The following is a 15491-nucleotide window of genomic DNA, read 5'->3' as shown; positions in this document are numbered from 1 at the left end:
CGCCTCTCTCCTCGATTCCTGTTTTGTTTCTCCTCTGGGTCTCCCAGGACATGGCTTCAAGGCAGCAGGACGCCAGCTCCCCAAAGCCTGGCAGCTCCCAGACGCCTGCTCTCACTCGTCCCAGGGGAAGGTCCGAGCACCCAACAGATGCGATGTCAGCAGCCCATTAAACCCGAAAAGCTTCCCACAGGTCCGGGCTCCCTCTGGAAGCTTCGCCAGGCTCCCCTGCTGCTTCCCTCTCCTGGGAAAGAGGCAGGTTCTCCCTCCAGAGCCTCCGTGGACAGGCTCCCCTGGCCTGGCTGCAGCGGGCGTGGGTCGCTGGGGCTTGGTGCCCCCACAGCCCCTGAGCCACCAGCAGAAAGCACTCTTCCAAATGCTGGGAAGGAAAACAGCGCCCAGCCGCCTGCCCCAGGGGCTCACCTGGACGTCAGCGTTTACCCGAGGCCCCGGGCGCTCACCTGCACGGCAGTGTTTACTTTAGCACTCATAGCACCGCGCCCACTGGGGTTCACCTGGCCGCTGGCCTGTCCCCATCGCTGTGTCCCCAGCCCCGCTCCTCCCAACCCAGAGATCTGCCACCTGCAGCCTCAGGAGCGAAGGGCGGCTGCGTCCTGGCCGCAGTGGGAACAGATGGCACAGTCATCAGGCAAGTCAACTATAATTGGAATAAACAGCGGAGACTTGCAAATTTGGATGCGAGTATTTATGAAGACGAAGGCGAGCACAGCCAGACGCGCCTGCCAGCACTCTCTCTCAGGTTCCTTCGCTCCGTATTTCTCATCTGACTTCCGGGTGTCAAAAAGGGATGAATGAGGGCGCTGTCCCCTGTCTTCTGTGTCCAAACCGGGACCGTTTGGAGAGTAAGGGGGTGCTGTCAACACTCGGGCTGGAACAGCAAACCAGGGGCAGACTGGGTCGCCCTGAGGAGCCACTTGGGAGTACGCTGTTCTGTGCGGTGTCTGTGCAAGCGAGCTCCGTGATGCCAGCTACTACTCACTGAATACCTGCTGTGCGCCAGCCCTGCCGGAGGGCTTCCCACATGACTGCTGATGCTCAGAGGGACTCCATGGGGTGACCTGGGATGAGCCCTTGTATGCGTGAGGAAGGCAAGGCCAGATGGACTGAACGCCAAGGTCACACACCCAGGAAGTGGCAGGGCGGACCCGGGCCTCTGTGACTCCAGGTTCTGGGCAGGGTCTCGATCCCACGCCCACCACTCCCTCACTGTCTCGGGGGACCCGGAGGCAAGGCACATCAGCTCAGTGGGCCTCAGTCTCTTCATCTGTGAAGTGGGGGAGAAGCCTGCCCTCCAGAACGATGGTCAGTTGTAAGCCTCTGGCGGCATGGGAGGGGCTCTGTAAACAGATGCTAAGGCCTTCAGGCCTCTGTGGGCGGAGGCCTGGCCCAGCGCTGCAAGGGGCCGTGGACTGGTAACTCAGCTCCCCGCAGGGCGCGGAAGACCGCAGGCCGGCAGTGCGCCTGGGCCTGGGGCAGTGCGTTAGGGCTCCCTGCCTCTTCTCAGCAGCGGGAGCGCTGAGGGCTGCTCAGCACTCGTCCCCAGTGAGCCCCAGCTAAGAAACACCTTCCGCCGGCCTTTGACACTCAGCCCGCACCAGCTCACGCCTACAACTGTAACAGACACAGGACAGCCCAGGAATTCATCCGAGCAGGCTCTGAGTTGCAGGATCTTGACAAGGAACTGCTCTGGACTCTAGAACAACGCAATCTTGACACAAAGTAAGGACCAAGGGCAGACCCTGGCGAAGGTGGCTCCTTAATTCACGCTTTGCTTCCTGTAATGTGCACGGATTCAGCGCCGTGAAAACACAAGTGCCCTAAACGTTTGCTTTGGTTCACACGATTAATGCATTTACCAAACCATCCAACTCAAGCACAGTGAATTCAACACTGGTGGCTCTGGTTACCGCGGGTCTCCTTGTTCTGCAGAGACACGCATTTGACACGGAGGCACCCTGCACACAGACGGACACCACTCACTGGCGGGACGTCAGAACCCCTTGCTGTTCCCTGACTGCAGCTTCTGCCCTTGGGGCGCCAGCCAGGGTGGGAAGGGGAGGCAGGGGGGAGATGAAGCTGGAGTCAAGAGTCTCAGCCTGGCTGATACAGCAACCCAGTATCAGAGCTGCGCGGCCCACGCCTCCCAGCCTCTCTTGCAGCGAAGTCGGGCCATGCCACTAGCTCTGGCCAGTGGCCCCATAAACAAGGGTGACACTTGTTTCTGTAGCTGAGACACAGGAGAAGGGACAGGAGCTCTCTCTGCCACCACGACCGGGAAGCCATGTGCTCCAGACGGTACAACCTCAAGATTCAGGGAGACTGGGTCCCTCAGTCACCACGCGTTACCCATGGACCTTCCGCCCTCAGGGCCCAGCTCTGCTCTCGGAGCTGCGTGTCCGTGGTGAGCGGCTCGGCCTCTCTGTGTCCTGGTTGTCTGGTCAGTGAAATGAGGGTGATGATAACCCCCCTGGCTGGCTTGGAGGGCATCACGCTCCATCACACCTGTCACTTGTGCCCACCGTCTCTGCTCCTGCTGCGCCGCCAGCAAAGAGAGGGCAGGCCACCCGGCCAGCGCTTCCCAGGCCAGCTGCTGCGGGAGTCAGTGCCCCATCCAGCCTTCGGTACTGCTCTGCTGGCAGGAAAGCGGAGCCCCCGCCGTCGCAGGGAGGTCAGGACTCCCAGGCCAACGGAAGCTGCAATGTGGTGGTAGAGGGTTTGGGTCCAGATTCTGCGCCTGACTCCGCCTCAGTTTCCCCGGGTGTCACCCAGACCGAGTGAGACCACATGTTCCTCATTTCCCGGATGTCCTGGAGGGGCGCCCTCTGCACAGTGCCGGCAGGGAGTCTTCAGTGAACGCCGTTGTCCACACTGTAGCTGGTGCTGTGTAACTCTGTACATGCTGAACCGATTCCTTCATAAAGTGCCAAGAGCTAGGAACCTGCTAGACTCTGGGACAGCATGCGCTCTGAGGCTCTCAGGTTTGCAAACAGAGCTCTCCGTCCTGATTCTGGAAAGTTCCATTTTCAGCTGCCTCCTAACTCCTGTCTTGGTGAAGTCCCCAGGTGAGCCCAGATCAGTCCTCGGGAGTCCTGACACCTCCCCTCCCCTCAGCCCCAAACACCCCAGCCACTCACTCATCAGGAAACGGGACTGAGAAATGTCCGCAGAACGAGATTCACGCATGTGGGTGTTTTGAGGGGATTTTACTGAACACGTTTCCTGAGGTCGACCTTATCTGTCACTTTCTGTTATCTCTGGCTGCGCCAGGAAGTGGGCTGTGCTGCCTCGCAGACTATCTGACCTAAGGGGGTCACCAGCCCGCCGTGTGGGGTGCACCACAGCCTCCCAGAAAATGAACTTCCTAATGGAAACGCCACTGCCCGCTACAGACAGCGTGGGCGGCCAGCAGGCGGGGCCTCCCTCTGCCGGCTCTCAGTTAACACTTCTGTGAAGGCGAGCGGGCGGGAGGTCCCGGGTACGAAAGGGCTGGACCACGGTCGGCCAGCACTCCCCGGGCCTCACTCCTTCAGACGCTTCTTTCCTTAACCAGCCTAGCAGACTCCCTAAACGATGCCTTTCAAACAGCTGCTGCGTCAGACTGCCCAGAGGGCTGGTTAAAGCACAGGCCTCTGTCCCCAGCCCCAGGCTCCCGATTCCGCAGGCCCAGGGCTCATCCTAAGGAGGTGCATAAGCTCCCCAGTGATGCCAACACTGCAGGTCCGGGAACCCCGCTTTGAGAACCACCCATCTAGCAATGAGGAAAGCCGTCGGGCTTTCTGCAAACTCACAGCCAAACTCAGAGTTTTGGAAGAGGTTCAAAACCCTGTTTGGAGGGACAGCCCAGTTCCCCCCCCCCGCCCAGGCGCTGCCTGCTGGAGGAGGCAGGAAGGGCCCGCTGGCCCGCTGGAGGGGCCCACTGCCACACGGGGCGGGAAGGCGGGACATTCAGGTGCAAGGTTTGAATTCCGATGACCGAGCCCCTGGAATCTGGGCTGCATGCACGTGGCTGGCCCCAGGGTAGGCAGAACCATGCTAACGATCTCTCCTCCCCGTGGTCATCGGAAGTCACAGACACTCTTCCAGCCTGAAAGTTACAGCCTTGGCAGAAAACGGAAGCCGACTGCTCTGCACTGGGCCTGCTCATCCCTTCAAAGGACAGACCGTCGGGCCCCAAGGCCCAGATTAAAGCATCTCCCTGGGGCGGAGCTCCCACAAGCAGCTTGGCTCCCCCGGCCCCCGGTCCCCACAACGGCATCGGGAAGCTGCCATTTGCTCAGAACCTTGCTGAGCTGCCCATTTTCAGAAGAGCTGGTCCGAGCAGGCCCAGGGGCGCGCCGCTGGTCCAAGCACGGGGAAAGCACCACCAAGCACACGGGGAGGGGAAGACGTCCGTCCCGGAAGTACCTGCATGCTGTCCAGCGTGTTCTGGGTGCGAGCAAAGCAAGACACAGGGACAGGAAGGTGTTGGGGACAAAAGAAGACAGTCTCAGCACATATGCACCACCTTCTCCGCTCTTCAACCCAAAGCACGTTATGCCTGTCCCCACGTGTCAGGGCATGCATGCCCTGCCACCCAGCACCGGGTGACACCACTTCAGCGGGACCGTCACGGAGCGGCAGCTCAGAAAGCGGATTAAAACAACACAGCCGAGCAAACCAATGGGATTCGGGCAAGGAGTAAAAAGAAACTGCGCTTCCAGCCAGGAGACTATGCAAATCAAAGTGCGGTGGGCGAGTCAGGCCAGGGAGGCCGTGATTCTTCAGGGAGATGGATGGGCCCCGGGAGCTCTGCTTCCACTTCCCCAGGTTACATATTTTCCCACCTGCTATTTCTCACTCTCAGCCCTCCAGGTATTCATTAGCTAATGGAAGCTTTCAAAAAAATCAATTTTAATACAGATGATGATAATGATGAAACCTTTTCCTGTGGGAGGAACAGATTTTAAAAGGCAATATACGAGATGCATATATTTTGTTTTAAGTGGTCGTGTTCCCCTGGGGACGAGGGACAAGGTCATCTTAAATAGGACAAGTGCTTCCCGTATCTGGAGACAGCAGGACCAGGGGAAAGGCCCCTCTGACCTTTCTTGATGGAGTGGGACTAGGGGAAGCAGCCCCACAGGGCCGCCCCACGCTGTGCGGCCTCCCCCGCTGCTGTGTCTGTAGCAAGGGATCAGCAACCGGGTGACCTTGGTCTTCAGTGGGTACACTCTTAATGCACACTTACTATGCATAAGGAATTGAACGGCCAAGGTACCCCCAGGTGATTCCGTGAGTTCCCCTTGCTCCCGAGGAGGCTGGCACCCGGCCACCAGCTGGGACAGAAGAGGGGCCATCCTGCCACGCCACCCACACCGCTGGGACTTGACACCACTTCCCTGCCAAACCCCTGCCATCAGGGCCAGTGAGAAAGGCCTCTGGGTGGCCGGGGAGGGTAATTCATGCCGTGCTCGTGGGGACAACGCCCGTGGCAGCGCCTCGCATGGCGTTCACTGCTGTGATTCCCTCGGTCACCCTCCCTCTGATCCTGCAAATGCCTCCCCGGATACCAGGTGCTTCGTCAGGACAAGTACTCCCCTCAGATTCGCCCTCCCCTGCCCACCTGGTGGCAGCACGCCCCCAGGAAGGGTCCATCCTCCCTCCCTCCTGGAGGAAGTCATCCCTGTGAGTGAGAGGGCTCACCCTCCTTGCCTTCCATCCAAGAGGAGCCAGCCGAGGAGAGCAGACCCCATCTGAGACTCGCAGCTCTGAGCTGGCTGTGTGGCCACGGGAAAACTGCTTAACCTCTCTGTGCCCGGCTTTCAGGCACGTGACATGGGAATCATCATGGCACCTACACACACGAGGCTGCTTGTGCTGACACGGGACAATGGGAGGACAGCACTGGTAACCGGTACCCGGTGCGCAATCGGTAAAGGTGAGCGGTTTCTTCTACGAGGCATCGACGTGAGCCCCCGCCTCTCCCATCCCCAAAAAGGAAGGTTCGCTTACCTCTAGCAGCTGCACTGCGCCTTCATGCTCTTTCTTAGCTTCAACCTGAGCCTTTTTTTAACGATAAAAAGACAAGAGTGAACATTTAAAGGCAGGGAAAAGAGAAGGAAATCAGAGATTAGTACCTAAATTATCAGGGAGTGTGGGTCGCTGGTTCGCAGTACTCTAGTAAGCCTCTAAACTGAAAGGTTCTAAATCAGGTCTCATTTTTTTCTCCCTTGGGGCAAGACAGAATGGATTTGGGTTGGGTTTGACACTCTTTGTAAAAACTGGAAAAGTTTTTCCTCCGATCTGGCAAAGAACGATCGGCTGGTGCAGGAGGGTGGGAGGCCCTGACTCTGTTCTTGAGAAGGGGTCACACACACAAGGTGGCTGAACTCAGAACAGCCAGATAATTCTTCCCGAAGCCTCAGGTTGCCATCATCTTCTCAAATGTCCTTGACTGCTTGGGAAAAAAGTCACTCAAACTTGACCCCTGGATAATTAAAGGTCTGCTGAGATACCCCAGGCCCTGAGGAGAGGCTGTCCCAGGGGTCCTGAGTGTCTGCCAGGCTCTCAGAGGCTCAGATGTAGTGGAGGTGGGGGGGATGCATTCTTCAAGTTACCTGACACAAAGCCATCTGCTCCACAGAATAAGAAACTATGAGTTTCATGAAAGAAATTTCGCAGGATAGCTGCTGCCTGGGCCAAATGGTGAGGTCACACAAAATTGAGATGCAGCATAAATACTTCTTGTCTTCACAGACCCTGAAGTTCTATCATTCTGATGACAGTAAATATCTGGAATTGTGTCCCAGGAAGAGACCCTGACTGCTGGGGACCTACTAAGTGCATGAGAATGGTTCTAGGCTCTCAGTGATTGGTTAACAGGTGAGTGCACAGTCCAGTCAGAACAAAAAGACTTTGTCTGGGAATGCTGGGAGGAAGGGGGCCCCTTGTCTTTGAGACTTAAGTCTGAGCGGAGGAGAGTCTGGAGCAGCTGCAGACATCTTGCCACTATGAGGGGCAAGCCTAGGGCAGCCAGGGCCTCTACATGGAAACCGGAAGTGAAGCCAAGGCGGAGGAGAGCAGAGGCAGGAGAGCAATGGAGGTCGGATGGGATTTAGGAGGTGCTGGATTCAACCCCATCTGACCAAACTAATTAGACCACCTGGTCTGGGCCCTGGATCCAGCCACATTTGAAGCCAGATTTTCAGCTGAATGTGCAACTAAAATTCTCTTTTTGTGTTTTTTGGTCACTTAAAACCAAGAGTCCTAATGAGCACAACCATCAACTGCTGAAGACGCAACACCCCCCATTGTAAAGCTGGAGACACCAAAGTTCACTGAGAGTGGAGGGCGTCAGAAGACGGAGGAGAAGGCCCGCAGCGCGTCGCCGTGCCGATGCGTCCTGTGCGCCTGGGCTCCCTGGTCTCACAAACACGCCCCGGGAAGCGGGAAGCGAAAAAACACTCAGTGTTAACAAGGATGCTCTCCTGATGCTGCAGGGCAGCTGCCTCTCAAAACACCGACCTCCTATACAGAGTCCATGCATTAAACTGAGATTTGCATGGAAAACTCTCATTTCCAGAGGAACGTTTTCTCCAGGTGCCTGGAGAACAATCGGGAGCGTAATCAACATCCTAAGTAAGCCAGTGAGAGCTGTCTTAGCAGCTTCCACATCTCACATGCAAACGTCCATGTGTTGGACGGAAGAAAGGAAGAGCTTGGCTTCCTCGGCACAGACGCAAAGTGAAAAGCAGCCTGAGTTTGCCATAGAGTTCATTCATATGCATTTCATTCGCACGTATTTCCAATGAGGCTTTTAAGAGCTGGGACATGAATAGAACCCAGCAAATTAATTAGCCCATTCTTGAATTCAGCTCAGTCTTCAAATGCTCGAAATCATTCCTTTCAAAGCAAAACCCACAGGAGCGACAATAAATCACAAAATAGGGGGGGAGAGGGGCGGCAAAGAGCCAGAGAACACACAGGGATTATATAAATAACCCTGCGACTGAGCCGCTCAAGTCAAAGATAGTTCTCCACTGGCAGCGTGAAGAACCAAGAACTCCACTGTGGGCTGTGATAACACGGCCAGGCTGGCCGTGACAAGCTGGGATCTGGCTCCGCGTGAAAAATCAGGAGCTCGTTTTCGCTGGCTACTTGCAAGCTGGGCCATCTGGGCACTCAGGATAGCTGGTTAAAATTAACAGTTCAAATTGGCAGCCCCGAATTCTCACAGAATCTAAGCAACAGCTCTTGCGAGGCTCATTTCGGGAGCCGCTGCCAATGCGTGGGGAAGCTGAGACCTTCACTTAGACACGGTTTCCTACAGTGAAACTTGAGAGGGACCGCGACTCCTGCCGTCAGAAGGAGGAGACTGTCCCCCAGGGGCTGGAGGTCCAGGGGGCCGACATGGCAGCAAACACACTGTTTGCGCGGGTCAGCGCCGTGCAGAGGGGGCAGTCGATTCCCTGTTGCCAGTGCTCTGGACATTCAGCTCAGGCAGACGGGGCACTTCAAAATGAGCCACCCAAGCACCTTGGTGACGGGGTTGGGACAATGGGCGCTGGTTCAAATGGAGTAGAGCAACAGTCATTCGTGGGTGTTGTTAATATTAGCTTTGCAGAAAAGTGAGTGAGATTCGCGGAGCTGGACTGAGCACTGTGTGCAGATTCTCACACCAGGGTCCCTGAGGTCCGCAGAGCTGAGGGAGCCGTGAACGTGGGCCAGGACTCCAGGAGTGCGTCACAGGGGCAACCAAGACACTGAATGAACCAGAGGGCCAGCCCGTGATCTCCCTGCCATCCACGCACGACAGCTAAACCCAGCACCCCCAAGGGGAGCACTTCAAACGGAGGCAAAGCATTTTTATGAACTGCAGGGTGAGTCCAAATTCTCTCAGCATCGCATGTGTCAGGAATGCCCTTAAAACTGGGAGCAGTCGTTCCCCACATGGGAGAGGAATTTTAAACACCAGTGACGTCGGTCAGGTCTGCAGGTGAATTTTAAATATGGGAAAACCCTTCTGCTCATACATCTGGGTTATTATAGCTGCTACTCATAGTAAGTCAAGGACGCCCTCTGCACAGGATGCTGGGAAGGGGAAGCAACCAGAGCCTCTGGACCCCGGTCACCATTTACCCAGGGAGACATCAGGGTTCTGGAGCCCAGCCCTCAGGGGCCCAGGAGTATGCTCTCCAACCCCAGGCCTCCAAGTATTGGAAAATGTGGCAAAAATCCACCTACATCTCAGGGGAAAATATACCCCTGGCTTCCCTACACACAAGCTGTACATCACGAAAAGGAGTATTAGGGGGTCCAGGAAACAGAGGCTCCTGGTGTAAAAGGAAGTCAGGAATTCCCAGGGCGGTGAACGGAATCTCCAGGCCCAGCTCCACTTCGCCCTCAGGAGCATCCAGCCCGAACTCCAGGCACGAGGCTCCAGGGCAATGAAATTAACGCCTCCCTGGGAGGGTATGGGCATCCTGGGAGGGGTTTTACAGCTTTGGCAGAAAGTCTGGGAAGAAGGAGGTGATGGGTGCACAGAGAACAGACCAAACACACAGAAAGAGGCGGTCACCTCCAGGGAAAAAGAGAGGCTGCACAAACAGAGAGCCAGGCACGACACGTGATGAGTGGGCCTGCGGAGGCTGGACCAGAATTCAACTTGGGACGTCACGCTTGAGATCATCCCAGTGGGATGTCTCAGGGAAGGCTGGATAGAAGAAGTGGGGTTCAGAGGCAGACTCTGACTTGGAGATCTAAGTCTGGGAGCTGGCGCCCAGGTGGCACCTAAACCCATGGGACCAGAGACCACAGAGGGGACAGGTGCAGATCAAGAAGAGGTGTGGTTTGTGGACGAGGCTTGGGGAACACCTAGGATGTTAAGGGGGTAGAGTGGTGGAAGGAGGAAAACTGAAAGAGGGTGGGGTCCTGGAAGCCTGGAGGATGGGGAGACTGACCACCTCAAACTGTGCTGCTGGGTCCGAGAGGATGAGGGCAGGGCACTGACCACTGAGAACAAAGTCCACACACAGGTGACTTAACAAGAACTACGGCCCTGGTGAGACGGAGGCAGGGTCCCACTGGAGCAGGCTAAGAGGTAAAGCAAGTTGTAGTCCGAGGGAACAGGCTGCTCCTTAGAGAGATCGCACCCTGCTGTCTCATGAGAATCAAACTGGAGCTCAGAGAGCTCTGGTGACTTTTATCGTGGTAGGGGGACCAGGGCCTGACTTTGTCCTCCCATCGCAGGACACGAGCACTTGCACACCGGTGTCTGCTGCTCACTTAGACGCCTTCACGCCCTTATTCACTCAGTCTCACTCTGGAGGGCCGTGGTCTCCTCCTGCCCAGCACACGTTCCCAGTCTCCTGAACAACGGCTGAGTGGCCGACACAGGGGTGGTAGCCAGCCAACACTTGCTGAGTGCATGTGCGTGTGTGTGAGTGAGTCAGTGTGAGCGCGTGAGTGCACGACTGTGTGAGTGTGCATGAGTGAGCGAGCGATCCCAACAGCAAGTGCAGCCCGGAGGCTGTCCCTGCTAGGAATCAGACGGAGACATGAACCCTGGAAAGAACTCAGCAACCCCGCTCCACTCAAGGCTCAAACTTCCTAACACTTTGTAAAGGAACCAGACCTCTGAGAAGCCATGCAATGGGCACACGTGCACTTCGTCAGCTTCCTCCCTCTGCTCCCCACCGATGAAGCATCAACGTGTCCGAACAGACTCTCAGACACAGGAACAAGCTGACGGTTACCGGGGAGGGAAAGGGCGGGAAGGGATAAACTGGGAGTTGAGATTTGCAGGTACTGACTACTGTCTATAAAACAGACAAACAACAAGTTCATGCTGCAGAGCACAGGCAACTGTACTCAGTATCTTGCAGTAACTTGTGGTGGAAAAGAATATGAAAAGGAATACATGCATGTTCACGTATGACTGAAGCACTGTGCCGTGCCCCAGAAATGGACACACTGGAAACTGACCAGACTTCAATAATGGTAATATATATACAAAAAACAAACAGGGACAAGGCTGAATCCAGGGGGAAAGGAGCAGAGGACGCCGGATGAGGCCCAGGAGGCACTGCAGGAGCTGAAGAACGGACTCGGCTCTGGAGCACTTTCCTCAGCGTCAGGACTTAGGAAGTAAAACCCTGCCTCGGAGGATGCTCTGCTGAGAAAAACGACCGGTCACCCTTGCTGGACGATGTTTGTACTTCTGCTGGCTTTTTATCTGGCCTGGATGCTCCCAGCCTGGGGACAGGGCTTCCGGGGGTGCAGGTACCAGGCAGGCGTCTCCCGGGCGCCGGAAGGCCCCCCTTGCCCTGCATGGCGGGAGCAGATAAGAGTAATGCCGCTGTCTGCATCCTGGCAATATCCTTTCTGGATAGCAGCTAATGAAATACTGCCTCTCAGCGTGCCAGCCAACTTCTCATGACGGGTGACGAGGGCTGTGGCAGTTGCACTGCGCCGGCCCAGTGAAACCTAGCCCTAATATGAGGTCGCCGTAAATGATCAGAGAAACAGCCTCAGGAGTTACTGGCCTGATGCTGCCCACTCTGCCAATAAACTCGGGAGGAGAAAAGCCCCTCTGATGGATCCCTATCACCAGCCAGGCGGGGCAATGTCCTGTCCTTTATTTGAGATCACAGACCTGGAGGGCCCCTCCCCCCGCCCCCCGTGGAGGAGAAAGTGACTGCAGCCCCTCCCAGCCTGAGCAGGTGCGGGGGCTGGGACCAGCACCTGCACCAACGGTCAGGCTGCGCTCTGGCTGGAGGAGGGTTGGCTGCCCTCCTGTGAGTGGGGGGCACCGGGCTTCGGGAAGGAAATGTATAGGATGGGCGCTACACACAAAGACCTCGAGCCCCTGGCCATAAAGACAAAAGCTTCATACCTATTTGGAGAGAAGCAGGAGGACCAAGGCTGAAGGCTACGAACGGGGCCGGGTTAACTTTCTTATCACAGGTGCCTTGGGGACGCGCCTTCTGAGCTGCCTGGTCCCCTCCGCCCCTCCTCCCCTCCGGTTTCTGCTCTTTCTTCGCCCTCCCCTCTTTTCTCGCCTTTTCTCTCTCTCTCTCTCTCATCCTCTGTTCAAGAGCTCAGGCTATACTTATTGCCCTAAAACTCGATTTGCTCATTTAATAGCACACCATGCAAATCTCCCCGAGGTAGCAGATGGAAACCCGAACTATCCGTTCTAATACTGTCGTGCTGGTTGTGCTGGCCTGGGGCATGATGCACCACAGCTGACACAGCCACACCCTCGATGGGCATCCGACTGAGCCCCACTGCCGAGCCCCACACAGCAGCACAAACAAAACAAAACAAACACCAGCCTTTTGAACCGGCCCCTGTGTTTCTCACAGGGCGTATTCACAGAATGGAAGGTCACAGGGTCCGCATACACCTGGATTTTAATTCTGATGCTGTCGGGTTGCTGGCCCCCAAAGCTGAAGTGAGTCACATCCCTGTCAGCAACCCCAGGCCTGTCGTTTTCCCTGCAGTCTCGCCAGCACCAACTGTTAGAGCTTTTCGTTTGATTTTGCAGTTTGGAACCTGAACACGTGTCAACTTAGGGTCAACTAGAGACACGGGGCGGCACCCGTGACTCAGAATCCTCCCACGCCAGGAACGGGAGGGGGACACTCTCAAGCCTGCAAAAGAGGGCTCGGGGGAGCAACTAGCCGGCTCCCACCTCTGGTCCCCTGCCCGCTGCCGGCCTCCCTCCAGCCCCAGCCCAGGCCCAGGCCCACCAGCTCACCTTCTGCAGAAGGTCGATCTCCTGCTGCTTGGCGCTGAGGACAGCCAAGGCTTGTTCATGCTCCAATTCCAGCTGCTGCCGCCGTTCCGCAGCCTCTCGCATGTGCTGTGCGGGGGACAGGTGGGTCAGCCTGGTGCCCCGCAAGGAGCGGTATCCCGGGTCCCCGCGGCCAGCTCCCCGCTCTGACTCACCACCCACCTTCCCGGCTCCTCCCAGGGGCTGCAGGGAGAGCCGGAGAAACCCTCCCACCCACAAGCCTTTCTCCCTCAGTTTTCACTTTTTATATTTTACATGCCAGGAGCACGTGAGCACAACTGGGTCTCCTGCAGAGATGAATTCCTCTTCTTCCTGTTTTGAAAACTGCTCTCCTCTTTCTGTTCTCCCCCAGGTCTTCTGCAAGTACCAGCCAAGATTCACAGATCTTTCCCTGCACAGGGGTATCGTTCCGAGCTTTTCACCACCACGTAAGTAATGTCATCCTTGCAATCATCATAGGAGGGAGATGCTGTAGCCAGCCCCATTCTACAGATGGGAAAACTGACGCAGTTTTCCTTGTTTGTCCCACATGGTAAGCGGCCATCTGGGATTCAAATCTAAGTCCCCAGTGGAGCCTTTGAATCTCGGGCTTCGGTCCTGTCTGCTGACTCACGTGAAGAACAGTGCTCAGCCCTGCGGGTCCAAATGACTCCTCAACTGGTCCCTCCCAAAAGGTCCCACCAAAGCAGGGAGGCCCAGGGCTGGACCCTTCCTCTAACTCCAGCATCTTCTCCTCATCTCTGATGACTTCTCACCTACCCAAAGTCACTCTCCAGGAGAACCCACCAATGAGCATCAGAGGACAGCCGGGACCACCACAGCCCTGTCGTGACCCTGTGAGCCCCCGAGGCGAGGAAACACGAGAAAGGACACCACACAGAAAAAGGTGCGCGTGGGGCGGACTTCCACCACCTGGAGCGCTTCATGGAGAACCAGGAACACGACATTTGGATTTATCTTTCTCCCTCCCTCCCTTCCTCTTTCTTTTCTGTAACAAGATACATGCCCAATGTGACTTAGTGATCAACATTTTATAATCGTGATCTTTCACATCAAAGTCCAGATTTCTTCAAAAAAAGAGAAGGCGTGTCCCACTGGAGGGGCTGGCAGAGGCGGAGTCACAAGCACACGCCTCCAGTTTACCGCAGTCCCCACTGTGGACCCAGCCCCTCCTTCACGGGACCCGTAAAGATAGGAGGCACCTTGCCATGCCAGGGAGGGGCCCTAGCACACCTTCCTCCTTGGCCTCAATGTGTTGTTGACTTACTGTTATTATTTACTACTTTAAAACTTTATTATTTTCATCTCCAGATTGGGGAAGGGGGCACGGGGAGATAAGGGAGGAGGGTAGGGAGGTAAATTCTATTCTTTTCACCATTTTTCTCAAGTCCACTCCACCCTCTGGCACCAGAAGTTCCTTCCTTCTGGGAGAGATTTGGAGCTGAACAATTTCAACTGCGGACGAGGAAGCTCTCGGATATCAGGTCACAGATTTCTGCGACTTGTCTGCATTGAAAAAGTGAAGTTTTCCTGCCGTCCCACGCTGCACACGTCATGTGTGCATTGACATCACGTACTGGCCTCGCCTCCGGTCGTGAGCTGAACCACCACACAGTCCCCTCTACTGTCTGAGTTCTCTGGGAAGCTGCAGGTACCCTGCCCCAAAAGCAGACACATGCTGGTTTCCCTGTTGCTATGGAAACACTCACCAGAACCCGGAATCCTGGGAAGACAGACCCCTCTCCCTCAAAGCACGAACAAAATCCCACGACATGTGGAAATGGGCGTGTCTGTCAGTCACTGTAACTTGCCCAAGTTGGGGCAGGAATGGGTCATTCGTGTCTGTCTGTGGGCTAGACAGACGACAGAAACAGCCCCCACACACCCGCCTGCACCCTCGCCAGCGTCCAGCCTTCCTGGCCTGAGCGGGTCTCGCCATCCCAGGCGGGAGAGGGGTTCTCTGTTGCTGCAGCCCCCGCACCTCCAAGGGCCAGTCCTGACCATGCTTCTCCTGGCCCTGCAGAGCTGTGATTCCCAATCTGGGTGCAGCAAATTTTTTTAATGGAGGCACTGGGGGATGAAACCCAGGACCTCGTGCACGCTAAGCATGTGCTCCGCCACTGAGCTACCCCCTCGCCACAGGTCTGGCAATTCCTAACAATCTCTTAGGACAGACCAGCCCCCCTGCCCACCACCAACCCACCGTGACTCCCAGGCCAGTGGCACAAGGCACAAGGCCGGGACGCGCCACGAAGACAGCCAGCCACCAGCGCCTCGGAAGGTGTCAGCAGCTCTCCAAGCGCTGAGTGGCTCTGGAAACTCTCACACAAACACTGCTCACCGACTCAGAGGGCATTACTTCTGTCGGTATCAGGCCTCATCTTACGAGCACCAGAGTTAAGTCATGTTGCTTGTTCCCCACCAACGTTCATGGATTGTTGGAGGGCAGGTGGACCACCTGTGCAAGGCTTTTAGTTCCAGAGAGGGATCTGTTCCATTTCCTCGCCCATTTTCTCCTTCTTTATGTTTATTCATCCAACCAGTATTTACTGGGCGCCTACCACGTGCCAAGAACCTGGACACACAGAGCAGCAGGACTCGGCCTCCCTGAACGGAAGTCCTAACTGTGGGAGCAGGTGAGAAAGGGCGTGAGCGAGCCGGCAGGCCAGACCACAGCAGGTGGCAGCAGGGAGCTCCA

General features: G+C 56.3%; 1 protein-coding gene across 7 annotated transcripts in view; it reads right to left on the bottom strand.

Moving 5' to 3' along the window:
* Positions 1-15491, bottom strand: part of RIMBP2 (RIMS binding protein 2) — a 169896-nt gene that overhangs the window by 41213 nt on the left and 113192 nt on the right. For 3 of the 7 annotated variants that reach the window (XM_032471864.1, XM_032471872.1, XM_032471870.1), the window contains exons 2-3: positions 12758-12862; positions 6010-6060 (exon numbers count right to left, since the gene is read on the bottom strand). In XM_032471864.1, coding sequence (XP_032327755.1) covers positions 6010-6060; positions 12758-12859 — 153 coding nt within the window. In that variant the 5' untranslated portion in view covers positions 12860-12862. Of the gene's footprint in view, position 1; positions 4401-4422; positions 4444-5700; positions 5969-6009; positions 6061-12757; positions 12863-15491 lie in introns of those variants that run through there. The other 4 variants (XM_032471867.1, XM_032471868.1, XM_032471869.1 and 1 more) reach the window with 3 other exon arrangements.

This window comes from Camelus ferus, chromosome 32 (assembly GCF_009834535.1).
Source record: "Camelus ferus isolate YT-003-E chromosome 32, BCGSAC_Cfer_1.0, whole genome shotgun sequence".
In the NCBI taxonomy this organism is placed as follows: Eukaryota; Metazoa; Chordata; class Mammalia; order Artiodactyla; family Camelidae; genus Camelus; species Camelus ferus.
This window is presented reverse-complemented; position numbering and strand designations above follow the sequence as displayed.